Genomic DNA, 15,999 nt, shown 5'->3' with positions numbered 1-15,999 from the left:
AGCCTCACATTTTATTAACATGAACGTTTTTAGTCTGTTTTGTCATTCAATATGGATCTGTTGGTAGCGTAAATACCAATCTCCTGCCTGACCCATGATTCAATATATCTGTCGCATAATAAAATCAAACTCAATACTATGTTATTTCAGTCCCCACCAATATTTAAATCCAGTCTTATACAGAGACAGACCTGACCTATTAGTCCTGTACCCCAATGTTTTACAGTGACAGACTTGTCCCTACTCATACTGTACCCCAATGTTACGCGGTGACAGACCTGTCCTCTTCGGTACTGATCCTCAATGTTATACACTGACAGACCTGTCTCCACCATACAACCACTAGGTACGGGAATAGAATTAGGCCATTCCGCCCATCGCGTTTGCTCTGTCATTTGATCCTGGCTGACATGTTTCTCAACCCCATCCTTCTGCCTTCTCCCCATAATCTTCAATCCCCTTACTAATCAAGAATCTATCCATCTCTGTCTCAAAGTCAATCAATGACTTGGCCTCCACAGCTTTCTGCAGCAATGGGTCCCAGAAAGACATCACCTTATTGCTCTAAACACTCTTCTCATCTCAGTTCTAAAAGATCATCCTTTCACTCTGAGATAGTTCTCATGTCCTAGTCTCTCCTCCTAGTGAAAACATCTCCACGTCCATTCTGTCTAAGCCTCTCATTATTATCTAAGTTTCAATCAGATCACCCCTCATCCCCTTGAGTACAGACCCAGAATCTTCAAAGGTTCCTCAGCTGACAAGACCCTCGTACCCAGGGTCATTCCTGTAAATCTCTTCCAAACACTCTTCCGTTTCTTTGTCCAGATCGTTAACGTATAACATGAATATTTGCGGTTCCAACACTAAATCCTGCGGAACTTTACCAGTCACCCATTACCATTCTGAAAAAGATCCTTTGTTCCCAATTTGCCTCCGACAGCATGGGCTGTTATCTTATCTATTACCTTCTATACATTATTGCGCTTTTTCAGTCATCCTCTGTTGCTTGTTTGCTTTTCTGCTGTCTCTGACTTCCCTTGCCAGCATGGTTCCCGAGTATGTTTCTACATTCCTGGGATCAATTTCTGCCATGCCTCTTGAATTACATCCAGAAACTCCTGCCATTTTTGGCCCTCCATCTTCCTTACTAGGCTCGCCCTCCAATTAGCTCTGGCCAACTCCTTCCTCACATCTTTGTAGTTACCTTTATTCAATTGTAATCCAATTACAACTCCAGAATCTCCCTCTCAAACTGCAGGGTGAATTCAATTATATTGTGGTCACATCACTAAATCCAGAATTATCTGTTTCCTAATGGGCTCTACCACAAGCTTCTCCAAAAAAAAATATTGTATACATCCTACAAATTACTATTCTTGGCATCTGCTACCAATCTGATTTTCCTAGTCCACCTCCATACTGAAGTTGCCCATGTTATTTTAATAGTGCCTTTCTTACATGTCTTTTCTACTTCTAGGGTTTTCTCCTTTGCAATCTCTCAATTCTGCCCACACAGATTCAATGCTTTCCAACCTTATGATTCTTGCTATTGACTTAATTTAACTTGTTATGAATAATGTAATCCCACCCCTCTGCCTACAGCCTGTCCTTTCAATAGAATCTTACCTCTCGATGTTTAGCTCCCATCCCTGATCTCCTTGCAGCCACGTCTCTACGATACCCACAACCTTGTATCCGCCAATTTCAATCTGTACTACAAGCTCAATTATCTTGTTTTGAACACTGCGTGTATTTAAGTACAGCACCCTCAGTCCTGCACTGACTGTCCCCCTTCTCATCGTTGTCCTCGTGTCTGCTGTGCCATTGTTAGATTTGTTCTGGAAACTTTAATAACCTCTCCAGATCCATACCCACCTTTAACTGGTTTCAAGCACCTCTGACTACCCTATTTACCCTTTCCATTAGGATCCTATTCTCAGATTGGTTCAGGTGGACCACATCCAGTCTTAAACAAATGACAGACCAGTCCCCATCAGTATCGTACCCAATGTTATACAGAGACAGACGTGTCCCCACCGGTGCTGCACTCCATTTTTATACAGTGTCAGACCTGTCCTCACTAGTATTGCACTCCAGTTAGACTTGTCCCCCACCAGTATCTTTCCTGGTGTTATGCAATGACAGACCTGACTCCACCAGTACTGTATCAGTGATAATGGGAACTGCAGATGCTGGAGAATCCAAGATAATAAAATGTGAGGCTGGATGAACACAGCAGGCCCAGCAGCATCTCAGGAGCACAAAAGCTGACGTTTCGGGCCTAGACCCTTCATCAGAGAGGGGGATGGGGTGAGGGTTCTGGAATAAATAGGGAGAGAGGGGGAGGCGGACCGAAGATGGAGAGTAAAGAAGATAGGTGGAGAGGAGAGTATGGGGGGGGGGGGGGGGGTAGGTAGGGAGGGGATAGGTCAGTCCAGGGAAGACGGACAGATCAAGGAGGTGGGATGAGGTTAGTAGGTAGGAGATGGAGGTGCGGCTTGGGGTGGGAGGAAGGGATGGGTGAGAGGAAGAACAGGTTAGGGAGGCAGAGACAGGCTGGACTAGTTTTAGGATGCAGTGGGTGGAGGGGGAAGAGCTGGGCTGGTTGTGTGGTGCAGTGGGGTGAGGGGATGAACTGGGCTGGTTTTGGGATGCGGTGGGGCAAGTGGAGATTTTGAAGCTGGTGAAGTCCACATTGATACCATTGGGCTGCAGGGTTCCCAAGAGGAATATGAGTTGCTGTTCCTGCAACCTTCGGGTGGCATCACTGTGGCACTGCAGGAGGCCCATGATGGACATGTCATCTAAAGAACGGGAAGGGGAGTGGAAATGGTTCGCGACTGTGAGGTGCAGTTGTTTATTGCGAACCGAGCGGAGGTGTTCTGCAAAGCGGTCCCCAAGCCTCCACTTGGTTTCCCCAATGTAGAGGAAGCCACACCGGTACAATGGATACAGAAGTCCCCCTCTCTGATGAAGGGTCTCGGCTCAAAACGTCAGCTTTTGTGCTCCTGAGATGCTGCTGGGCCTGCTGTGTTGATCCAGCCTCACATTTTATTATCCACCAGTACTGTACCTCAGTATTATACAATTACAGACTTGCCTCCCCCAGTACTGTACTCCAGTGTTACACAGTAACAGATCTGTCCCAACAGTACTGCACCTAAGTGTACCACATGGACAGATCTGCCTCCACCGAAGGAAGTCTGGCACTATATTTTCAATGTGAAATACATCTATCTGCCTTAATCTTTCTATGATCTCATGCACTGTTGATAGTGCATCATTCCGTTGTCTTCACTAGAGACCAAGTCTGAACGGATTAATATGAGCAATGATTGCATTAACATCACTTGTATTCTCCTGAATACAGAAGATTAGAGGTAATCTTACTGAGCTGTGTATTTGATACGTTCTGTTTCTCCCCTCTGATCTCATTTGAGGGAGTCCAGAACATGGGGCATAACCCTCAGTTCAAGGTGGTCCAGGAATCCAGAAAGCCTTTCCAACAGAGTGGAATTCTGGAATTCTCTCCAGCAAAAAGACAGTTAATTGGAAAGATGAACTGCAGCTTTCAAGACCGAGATCAACAAATGTTGTTGTATTTGAAGGACTAGGGATCAAAGATTGGTCAATGGAGTTTGTGTCCCGATCACCCATCATATTACTGAATGGGCAATAGGTTTTAGGAAAGCATTGGCCTCCTCCTGTTCCCATTTTGGCCGGAACCTGTTTCCCAAGGCTCAGTTTGTTCTGGTATTATTGAACCAACTCATTAACGTTATGCTGGCAGAGAGGTACCTAGACTGAAGACTGCAATTTCACCAGATGATGAGCTGTGTGGCCCAATGTAGACTCCAGAGACAAGGAGGAGGGTATCCTCAGCATTGAACTGGGAGAACTGGGTATAGCTCCAGTTGTAGGGGCGCATGTTAGCGCTGTGCAACACTGAAATCTCCAAATCATTGCTCCACACCTGAAAGAAACAATGAAAATGATACTGAGAACACTAGCTAGTATTCAGAGTTCACACAGTGAGGGATGTCACAAAGACACAGATATCATAAACACAAGTCACAGAACAAGAGGTCTTAAATTCAGAGGGGTGGTAAAGACACACAGTGAGACAGGTTATAAATTCACACACAGAGATCTTACCTTGACAAAACAGTCCTTGGAACAGGATCCAAATAAGTAGCCATTATGAGAGAAGCTAACATGTAAGACTTGGTCACGATGTTCCTTCAAGGTCTCCACTTCCACACATGGAATTGTGTCATACAGTCTCTGAAATTCACCCAACCATGAAACTGCAGCTACAGGAAGCAAGATATTCGCATTGGCTTACAGAATTTTCTGATATCTGTTTCAATAAAACAATTATTGTGATTTTCCTTCCTCTGTCCTGTCTGCAATACAAGTACCAAATCTAAGCAGCTGCCTGCAGGGATGATGATGAGAGAAATGGATCTGTGGCACGATGTGGGTGGCATTTCCTCATGAAATGTGGACTCGAGTCACAATGTTAAGCAGTGCAGTGTTTTGCTATGCTTTGCCTAGCTACGCTCATAATCAGAGCTAGAACAAATATCCCAGCATTAGCATGAGAGTTGATGAGTACAATGTCGTTGATGTGGTGTGTATGGAATTCCCAATAGTCACAGAAGACTCACTGAAGAACAAGAAATGAGAGGGCATTGATAGAAAGTGATGTCAAAAGAAGCAAGGGTGATGTGAGAACAGACTTCTTCACTCGGCAAGTTGTTACGGAATACACAGCCTGGAAACGTGGTGAAGGCAGGTTCAACTGAGGCATTCAAGAGGGCATTGGATGGTTATTTAGACAGAAATGATATGAACAAACTCACAGAGATTTAAGGTTTTACAGTAGATTTGTAGCTCAGGCTGTGCATATGGTGTTGGTTGGCTCACCATGGTGGTTCATTGTTCCGCAGATGTTTCATTACCCTGCTGGATAACATCCTCAGCGCAGCCTCCGATGAAGCGCTGTTGAGTTTTCCCACTTGTTATTTAAACTTTGGTGTATGTTGAGCTGGATTACCTCTTTTCCGGTTTTCCTGCACAATGCAGTGTATGTGGGTTCTAGCTCTATATGCTTATTGATGGCTTTCTTAGTGGAGAATCCAACTTCTAGGAATTTCCGTGCTTGTCTCTGCTTCGCCTGTCTCAGGATCCTGGTGGTTTTCCTTATCCATGTGGATGGAGATGAGCGAGTACTGGTCGTGTCTTTTTGTTGCCGGTTGATGTTAGTGTACTCGTGGCTAATTTCCCTCCGTCTGTCCAACGTGACGTTTGTCACAGTCCTTGCAGGGAATCCTGTATATGACATTGGTCCTGTCCATAGTGGGTAGCGGGTCTTTGGCTTGGGCTAGCAGTTGGCATAGGATTGATGTGGGTTTGTGTGCACTCTGATGCCCAGTGGTCGTAGGAGTCTTGTGGCTAGTTCAGATGTGTTGCTGATGTCAGGTAATATGATGTGTTTCGGGGCATGCAGTATCTTCCTTGTGTTGTTCACGTAATAGGCATCTTCCGACCCGGTTTTTTTGGGTATCCATTGTATTTGTATACCTGGAAGGCGTACTCTTCTTTTTGGCGTAGTTCTGTGCTTCTGCAGCATGCTGTTACCCATTTAAATGTTCTCACGCAACTTTGTTTGTGTGTTAGGGTGGTTACTCTTGAAGTTCAGTACTTGGTCAGTGTGTATGGCTTTCCTATGTACCTTTGTTAGGAATTTCCCATTGGTTCTGCATTCCACCATGGCATCAGGAATGGGAGCTGTTTGTTCTTTTCTTCTTCCCTGGTGAATTGGATTCCGGTAAGGGCTTTGTTTACTAGTTAGTGTGTCTCCTCTAGTTTGGTCTGTTTAATAACGATGAAGGTGTTGTCCACGTATCGTATCCATAATTGTGGTTGGATTAGCAGAAGGGCTATGTTTTCAAGTCTCTGCATCACCGCTTCAGCTAGTAGTAGGAGATAGGTGACCCCATGGGTATCCTGTTGATCTGTTCGTATATTTGGCCATTAATGGTGAAGTGGGTGATTTAGCATAGATCCAGTAGCTTCAGCTTATTGTCTGTGGAGATGGTGTCACATCTATCAAAGTGAATAGAGCAGTAACGTCAAATGATACCATGGTCTCGTCGCTGTCTATTCTTACATCCTTGGTGGAATTGAGGAACTCTTGGGCTGAGTGAATGGAGTGGGGTGACTTGCTGACAAGGTGCTTTAGTCTCCTTTGTAACACCTTTGCTAATCTATTGGCACTGACTAATAGAGCTAGTACAGGCATGGTGGGCTGAATGACCTCCTAATGCACCATAACAATTCTGTCCTGTGCGTCATGAAATAAAAGGGACAGTAGTAACACAAATAAGAAATTGGCTGAGTTACAGGAAATTTTAGAGTGGCAAACAGTTGTCTTGACTGGGGAAGGTTTATATCAGAGTTTTATTTATTCGTTCATGAGATATGGGTATCGTTGGCTAGCCCAGCATTTATTGACCATCTCTAATTGACCCTGATAGGATCCAACCACATTGAGGTGGGTTGGAGTCACATGTAGGCTAGGCCAGGTAAGGTTGGCAGTTTCCTTCCCTAAAAGACATTGATTAAAAACCCAATCTGGTTTACTAAAGCTAGTTACATTTCTTTCAAGAAAAAGAATGTAACTGTCTTCAATGGTCACCTTCAGATGAGCTTTTACTCCAGACTTTTATTGAATTCAAATTTTACCATCTGTCATGCTGGAACTCAAACCTGGATCCCCAGAATATTAGCCTGGGGTTCTGGATTACTAGTCTGGTTCCCCCAACAGTTGGAGTTCAGGCCAACCTTATGGCCCATTAGGACAATTCCTGACATATACACACACGCAATTTGAAAATATGCAGATGACAAAAGAATGCAAACATTGTGAACTATGAGATGGACGGACTTCAAAAGGACACAGCTGGGTGCAGACAAGTGTGAAATCATTCATTTGGCTAGAAGAGCGCAGAGAGACAATAGGAAACAAATGATGCAATTCTAGACGGGGTGCCGAAACAGAGGGATCTGGGTGTTCATGTGTATAAGTCATAAATGTGGCAGGTCAGTTTGAAAGAGTGGTTTCATAAAGTATACGAGAACTTGAGCTGTATAAATAGGAGGATAAAGTATAAAAGGAAGAAAATTATATTAAACCTCTGTAAACCTGTTGTTTAAACTCAGAGTATTAGAAGCGTGTGGAAACGAATGAAGGAGGAGGCCAGAAATAGCCAACACTTAAGATATGAAAATGGATAAATGAAACGAACAGCTGTGAATTCCCCAGGTAGGAGCCAGGGTAATGCCAAAGGTTAATCCAGGCCAAAACAGGCTTTCCCCCAGATGGCAGGAACAACATGAGGTGATGATGATTGATGATATGCATGCATTTGTAGATATTAAAGGGGAGCATAAATGGAAACATTACACGCAGTAACAGATACATGAAGGATCACAAAACAGTCATCCTGGATGACAGGAGCCAATGTTGCTGTTTTTTTTTGGTTTGTAGTCAAGATATTTGCAGACACACTAGAACTGGCTTGGGAGGCCCCTTAGAGTAACCATCAGGCAGAATTAGAAACAGTAACGGATCAAGAAACCGAACACTTAGATATCTAACAGGGCAATCTCCAACTGATGGATTCAGACAGCAACTATGCAGGTTACACAATCTACAAATTTAACCCTTAATAGACAAAAGAATTCAAGTCAGATGTAGAAGGATGAGTCCTTGCACATGGATAGGATGATACAAGAATCAAAGCAAATCTCTTGTAGGTACAAAAGTATTGCAGAACCTAATTTACAAACTCTCAAGGACTTAAATATGACATCCTTACAGAATTTGGGGTAATCTGGACCTGAGCAAACCACACAATAGAGCTACTGGCTTGGGTATATATGTTACTGTGTGGGAGGGCAACACCATGATGAGCTCATCTCTATTCTTTCGTGACAAATTGTGGGACCAGTAATTAACTCGACTGCTGTCTGGAAGGACCTGCCACTACTTTGTATGGGACTCTGGTCTGGATGACCAGTTTGTCAAGATTCGTGCAAATATGTAATAGAATGACAAGAATGTCAGGATATGATGTTGTAACCTTTCGTGTCTGTGGATACTAAAACACTACACAATGTCCAAAAATAATGAATCAACTATCAGATGGGATAGCTAGGGTAGGAAAATTCAAACCACTACTGTATCATCATACCATGGCCACTTTCAAAGTGACTTAGTGTGTTTCAGGAACATTCCCTTTTTTGTCCATAATATCATAGAATCTCTACAGTATGGAAACAGGCCCTTCGGCCCAACAAGTCCACACTGACCCTCAGAGCATCCCACCTGGACCCATCCCCCTATAACCCACCTAATCTATACACCCCAGAACACTACAGGCAATTTAGCATGGCCAATCCACCTAGCCTGCACATCTTTAGATTGTAGGAGGAAACCCACACAGGCACAGGGAGAATGTGCAGACTCCACACAGACAATTGCCCGACAGTGGAATTGAACCCGGGTCCCCGGGCACTGTGAGGCAGCAGTGCTAACCACTGAGCTACCGTGCCACCCCTAAATAAAATGTCACAATCACAAAATGCTACACAATGGGTAAGACAACAAATTGTAAAAAATTTTAAAATTCTATGCTCAGAATTGCTCTGGAAATTAGGGTAGGCCAGAAGTCTAAATATACAGGAAGGCAAAGCCTGATTGGGAATACTAGTGGGTTGTCTGGAAGTGCTAACTCTGCCCTAAACTCATGGAATTTGTAAAAATTAAATAATTACACCTCCTGGGTGGCCAAGGGTTACAGTACATAAGATAACACAGTTGAATGCATGGCTAAACAGCTGGAGTAGGAGGGAGGGCTTCAGATATCTGAATCATTGAGGTCTCTTCAGTGGCAGATGGGACCTGTAGCGGAAGGAAGATTTGCACCTAAACTGGAGGGGCACCAATAACATTACAGGGAGATCTCCTGGTGCCACTTGGGAAGGTTTAAACTAGTGTGGCAGGGGATTGGCAAACAGAGCACCTTTCTTATTCCTGAGTTCTACCCATATTGCCTCACTGGATGAGCCCAGAAAGATGTCTCTCTCAGTACAGCTGTGACATTCTCTTTAATCAACAAGATCAGCATGTGGAGTGATTGAGGAGATAAGTCGACGTTATGTCAAGTGAGTCTAATAGCAAGACCAGGCAGAGCCAAGTTAACGAACATGGCAGGTCTAGCAGTCTGATGTGTGTTTAATTTAATGCAAGATGTATAACGAGCAAGGCAGATGAATTTAGAGCCTGGATTAGTACATGGGACTACAATGCAATAGCCATTACAGAAACGTGGTTGAGAGAAGGACAGGGCTGGCACCTCAATGTTCCAGAGTTTAGATGTATCTGGTGATCTGGAAGGATGTAAAAGGGGTGGGGGGAGTTCCATTATTGATTAAAGAGAATGTCATAGCGGTACTGAGACAGACATCTTTCTGGGCTCATCCAGTGATGCAAACGGGCAGAACTCGGGAATAAGAAAGGTGCACTCACGATGATGGGATAATACTATAAGCCTCCTAATACTCAGTGGGAAAATCATGCAGAGATGTGAAAGCAACAGGACTTGTTCTAGTAGGTGATTCTAACTTTCCCAGTATTAACTAGGACTCCCTTAGTGCTGGGGCGTAGATGGGCAGAATTTGTTAGGTGCATCAAGGAGGGTTTCTTGAAACATGTAGACAGTCCAGGGCCTGGACTAGACCTTATTTTGAAGCGTGAGCGTGACCAAGCGGTCAAAGTTTCAGTGGGGTAATATTTTGGAAACACTGATCATAACGCTGTAAGTTTTAACATGTTATGGATAATGAAAAGATTGGTTCTCGCATGAAAGAGCTAAATTAGGGGAAGGCTAACTATATCAGTATTAGGTAGGAATAGGAGAAATTAGATTGGGGACGGCTGTTTGAGGGTAACTCCACATCTGACATGTGGGAGTCTTTTATAGACCAGTTGATCAGAGCTTAGACTGACATGTTCCTGTGAGGTTGAAAGTTAAGGTTGGCAAGATTTGGGAATCTTGGATGACAGGAGATTTGAAAGGCCAGTCAAAAAGAAAAAGGAAGCATATTGTAAGGGTTAGGAAACTGATATCAAACATGGGCCTTGAAGAGAATAAACAAAGCAGAAATGAACTTAAATAAGAAATTAGGAGGGCCAGAAGGAGCCATGAAATGTCCTTGGGCAAGTAGGCCTAAGGAAAATCCCAAGGCAATTTATATATATATTAGGATCAAGAGGGTAGCAAGGGAAAGGGTAGGTCCACACAAGGACAAAGGAGGGAATTTATGCGTAGAGCTGGAGAAAGTGGGTGAGGTCCTTAATGAGTACTTTGCATCAGTATTCACCAAGAAAAGGGACATAAATATGTTTATGATATATAGAGGGATATATTGATGTTATGAGCCATGTCCATATTGAGAAGGATGTTTGGAGTCTTAATCCCTAGTACCTGATGAGATCTATCCCAGGATACTGAAGGAGGCAAGGGATGAGATTCCTGGGCCTTGACTGAGATCTTTGTATTCTCTTTAGCCACACGTGAGAACATAGAACAGTACAGGCCCTTCGGCCCACGATGTTGTACTGACCTATTATCCTACTCTACGATCAAACTACCCTGCATACCCTACAAGTAAGGTCCCAAAAGACTGATGAATACCGAATATTGTTTCTTTATTTAAGAAGGGTAACAGGGATAATGTAGGAAATTATAGGGCGGTTTAGGAGGTCTTGTCCCACAAACTTGATTGAGTTTTTTGAGGAAGTAATGAAGATGACTGAGGAGGATAGGGCGATGGATACTGTCCACATGGACTTCACTAAAGCATTTGACAAGGTCCCTCATGGTACGCTATTCCAGATGTGGAGTCACGTGGGATCCATGGTGTGTTGGCAAATTAGATACAAAGTTGGCTTGGTCATCAAAGACAGAGCGTAGTATGGAGGGATGTTTTTCTGACTGGATATCTGTAACCAGTGATGTTCTGCAAAGATCAATACTAGGACTTCCATTATTTGTAATATATACACAGATAACTTACCAAGGTCAAAAGAGGGAAATGAGAAGGGGGATAAGATAATGAGGCAGAAATGACGATTCAAACATCAGGTTGAAACAAGAATGCAGCTGATATCCAAGATTATTTTTCTTTGTAGAGCTAAGCAAGGTGGATTTTTTTGGCAAATGCAGGAATGTTGTTCATTCCTTTGTTACATATACATGACTGAAACTGTATTTTTTTATTAAGAATTAATTCAATGGTAGCTGATTGGATAACCATGACCCATGCTAATTTGGGATCAGCAGATGCAATTGAACGATAACTATCAGACATGCATAATGGCAACACAGTGTAAGTGATTGAGGGAACCTGTGTCTTGTATATGCATGAATAAAAGCGGTGAAAAACAGTCGTCTTGTCTGGTCACTGTGGGTGAGCAGGTGGCGTTTGAACTTCCATTTGACACCCATTCCCCCCATGTTGTCTTTCCATGTAACCTGTGGATCTCCTAAAGCAGCAACCACACTCATTTCCTGCTCCTTTCGCTCGGTCTTGGATCATTTATTACCTGCTATCTGTAACAGCTTTTCACAGCATTTCCTCTTTCTACCTTACTTCCTATTTTCAATACTTGCATTAGTTTGTTTGACTAATTCTTGCCTCCAACCAATCTTTGAGCTTTGTCCATCCACTTTGGCACTATCATTGAGATCAGGTTTACTCAAAACAATTAAATGGCTGAGTTACTAATAATAATGTACAGTTTACAGAACAGTGCATGTCTGAATACAGGGCATCTAAGTTTGCTGACTACACACATTTCAGGTTGTAGGCTTGCTCACTGAGCAGGTGTTTCAATGCTGATATTTTGTCACCCTGCTACGTAACATCATCAGTGCACCTCTGGTGAAGCGTTGGTGTTCTGTCCCACTCGTTATTTATATGCTTCGGCTTGCTGGAGTGGTTGGCATCACTTCTGGTTCTGTTTTTCAGTGGTTTGTATATCAGGTCCAGTTCGATGTGTTTGTTCATGGAGTTCTGGTTGGAATGCCAGGCCTCCAGGAATTCCTTGGTGTGTCTCTGTTTGGCTTGTGCTATTATGGATGTGTTATCCCAGTTGAATTCGTGTTCTTCTTTGTCTGTGTGTATGAGACCAGTGAGAATAGGTCATGTCTCTTGGTGGCCAGTTGATGTTCGTGTATCCTTATTGTCAGTTTTCTTCCAGTTTGGCCTATGTAACGTTTTTCACAGTCCTTGCATGGTATTTTGTATATTACGTTAATTTTATTGTTTGTGGGTACGGTACAGGCTCATCCACAAACCAAGCTTCAAATCTTCTCAACAACTTTATACATATCTCACATCAGAAAATAGAGGGCAGCATGTTGGCTCATTGGTTAGCACTGCTGCCTCACAGCACCAGCGATCCAGTTAGATTCCAGCCTTGGGTGAACGTCTGTGTGGAGTTTGCATGTTCTCCCAGTGTCTGCGTGGGTTAAGTGCCAGGTGCTCTGGGTTCCTCCCACAGTCTAAAGTTATGCAGGTTATGTGGATTGGCTGTGCTAAATTGTCCTGTAGTGTCCACGGATGTGCCGGTTGGGTGGATTAGCCATGGGAAATGTGGTGTTAGAGGAATATGGGGTTATGGGGAGGCCAGGTCTGGGAAAGACGCTGTTCAGAAGGTCCTTGCAGACTCTATGTGCTAAGTGGCTTCTTTCCATACTTAAGGATTCTATGAGTGTATGAAAATAAGCTGGAGACTACAGAGGCATATAAACAAGTTAAGTGATTGGACAGGAAGGTGAGAGGTGGAGGACAAAGTGGAGGAAGTGTAAAATCTACAACTTTATCAAGAAGAATGGAAAAGCAGAATATTTTTTCAAAAAGATAAAAAACTATTAAATTTGACATTCGGTCGGAAGAATTTGGGTCTCCTCAAACATGCACCACAGAAATGGAAGATACATCTAAACTTTGTTCTCAGGTTGATTTGAATTTAAAACATTGAAAAATCATACAGTCACCTGAGCTCCTCCTGTAATCTATGCTCCCAGAGCTTTCACTTCAACTGTTTGGACAGTGAAAGCTTCAGAAAGCTACATGCAGTAACGATAGCAAAAGCATGCTAGACCTGAGTGAAAGGAGTGACGTCAGGAAGGCTGCTGCATTTCTGCAAGGCCTTATTGAGGCCATACCTGGAGGACTTTGCTCAGGTTCAGCCTTTTTATACTTGCCTCAGAGGCAAAGTTCAGTTGAAGTCAAAGACCAGTTGTTGCTACATTGAATGGCAGAGTCTCAAGAAACACTGATCAGTCCCTACTCTGGTTCTGAGGGAAAGTGCTCAAAAACTTATGACACACTTACGAACGCAAACTGTCCAGCAGATCGAGAAAGCCAAGAGACAAACCTGGGTGGCGAGGCACTGAGCGATTCACATTGTAGTAACGATAAAAGAGGTCCTTCCAGAGAAATTCATCACGGGACACTCCATACCACTGTCTGCATGTGGTACCAGCTGCAAGGACATCTTGATGTTCCAGCTTCAGGAAGACCTCAAGGAGAATGGTGTCTGGCAGCTGGGGGAGCCCCCCTCCTTCCATCCTATCATTCTGAGCTCATGGGCACTGAAACAAAAAAGTCAGAGAAATAATGAAGCAGCAAACTGCTATTTCAGGGACCATTAACTGCCTCCTACATTGCATTACCTCAAACAAACCATGTGATGTTACTTAGCGACATTTCTGGATCTCTGAATTTTGTTTTTACATTCATCATGGGATCATTGGCATTGCCGGGAAGGTCAGCATTTGTTCCCCATCCCTAAGTGCCCTTGAACTGAGTGGTTTGCTGGGCAATTTCAGAAGTAGTTAAGAATCAACCACACTGCTATCAGTCTGTTGGTCCCCACGTAGGCCAGATTGGATAAGGATGGTAGATTTCCTTTCCTAAAGGACACCACTGAACCAGATAGGTTTTTACAACAATCAACAGTTGGTCACATTAGGTTAACTTTACAATCCAGATTTTTATTCTGTACAAATCTCACCACCTGCCATCTAGTTTGTTTTGGTGCACAGACCTCCAAATATTTTACTGATTGTTGACTTTGAGTCCATGAAAAGAAGAGATTTATAGTGGTATCTACACAAAAACCCACAGTTGCACATTGCAGAAACAGCAATGATAAAGGATGTAACCATCTGGGAGAGAGGGAGATCTACAGTCTGTAATATAACCTCAGAACATTCGCACATTAACAAAAAACACTTCGCCTGTGAAATTAGTTGATCATCAAGCTCACTAAATATTTGTGATCCTCGTAACTAGGTGCTGGACAGGACCGTCAGCATGAGTGCAGGACAGGGCCATCAGTTTCTGAGCGCAGGACCAAACGATAAATGTCTGAGTGCAAGACTGAATCATAACTATCTGAACATAGGACAAAACAGTCAGACAGAAGCAGTGTCTGAGCACAAGACAATACGGTCAGTGTCTGAGAGCAGGACAAAATGGTCAGTGTCTAATACAGGTCAGAATGACCACACACACACACACACACACACACACACACACAGCCCTATGGGGTCAATTTGTATCTGCAGACACATTCTGTTTTGTTCAAAAAGCATACAATTTATAGACAGTCAGTTAATGTGGCGTTTTATAAATTCCTACTTTAGAAATAAAACCAGTCTGACTCCAAACCAAAACACAAGCAGATTCTAAATAAGGCCTCACACCTAACATGCATTGTCTGACCAAATACGTCACCTCTTCTTTACACATAAAACACCCGCACATATATTAGTTCTCTCGGGGTAGTGACTTGAAAGAAATTTGGGGATTTACATATACATATTAATTAATTTAAACCTTCTAACTGATTAAAGATTTAACAGCATTGTAGGTTTGTTTAATACATCCTCATCAGTGGTGTGACCCTTTGATCTTTTACTTATAAATTCTGTGTCTAATTCCACCTCTCTCACTAACACCTGAAGAAGGAGCGAGGTTCCAAAAGCTTGCGTTTTCAAATAAACCTGTTGGACTATAACCTTGTAATTTCAGACCCGAACACAGAACGGACAGGATCTGAGCACAGTGCTATACAGTGACAGATTTGGCTCAAAAGTACAGTGCACCAGTGTTATACAGTGACAGACCTGTCCCACCAGTACTGTACCCCAGCGTTATACAGTGAGACCTGTCTCCACCGGTACTGTACCCCAGTATTCTACAGTCACAGACCTGTCAGCACCAGTACTGTACCCCACTATACATTGACAGGCCTGAACCCAACAGCACTGTATCTCAGTGTTACACAGCGACAGACCTATCAGCACCAGCACTGTGCCTCAGTGTTATATGGTGAGACCTGCCCCACCAGTATTGTACCGCAGGTGATATACAACGAGGCCTGTCTTCATCAGTACTGTACCACAGTCTTGTAACACTGAGTGTTATACACTAATTTTAATTTCCCCTGTATTGACTGGGCCACCCAGAGTGTGGAAGGCTCAGACAGGTAGAATTTGTCAAATATGTGCAAGAAAGTTTCCTAAATCAATATGTGGAAGTCCCTACTTGGGACGGTGCAACACTTTCCTGAGAGGAGGTCCAAAGAGGTCAGGCGAATGACTGAAGCATCGGTTGGAGAGCACTTGGGGTCCAGTGACCTTAACTCTCTTAGTTTTAACACAGTTATGGAAAAAGATAGAACAGGTCCACAGGTTAATGTGCTAAGCTGGAGCAGGGCCAATTCTGGGGCCATTAGGCAGGTCTTAGTAGCAGAAAACTGGGTGTCAGTCTATTTGCAGGAAAAAGAACAACTGGCAAATGGGAAGCTTTAAAAGTGTCCCCATTAGGGTGAAGGGAAAAGCTGGTAGA

At 43.4% G+C, this 15,999-nt stretch overlaps 1 protein-coding gene across 1 annotated transcript in view; it reads right to left on the bottom strand.

The window, feature by feature from the left end:
- fbxw5 (F-box and WD repeat domain containing 5) overlaps positions 1-15,999 on the bottom strand; it is a 74,803-nt gene that overhangs the window by 21,561 nt on the left and 37,243 nt on the right. Inside the window, exons 2-4 of the mRNA XM_048559265.2 lie at positions 13,520-13,736; positions 4,159-4,316; positions 3,802-3,976 (exon numbers count right to left, since the gene is read on the bottom strand). Coding sequence (XP_048415222.1) covers positions 3,802-3,976; positions 4,159-4,316; positions 13,520-13,712 — 526 coding nt within the window. The 5' untranslated portion in view covers positions 13,713-13,736. The remainder of the gene's footprint in view (positions 1-3,801; positions 3,977-4,158; positions 4,317-13,519; positions 13,737-15,999) is intronic.

The sequence above is a fragment of the Stegostoma tigrinum genome, chromosome 29 (assembly GCF_030684315.1).
Source record: "Stegostoma tigrinum isolate sSteTig4 chromosome 29, sSteTig4.hap1, whole genome shotgun sequence".
In the NCBI taxonomy this organism is placed as follows: Eukaryota; Metazoa; Chordata; class Chondrichthyes; order Orectolobiformes; family Stegostomatidae; genus Stegostoma; species Stegostoma tigrinum.
The sequence above is the reverse complement of the archived record's forward strand: the minus strand, read 5'-3'. Positions and strand labels throughout refer to the sequence as shown.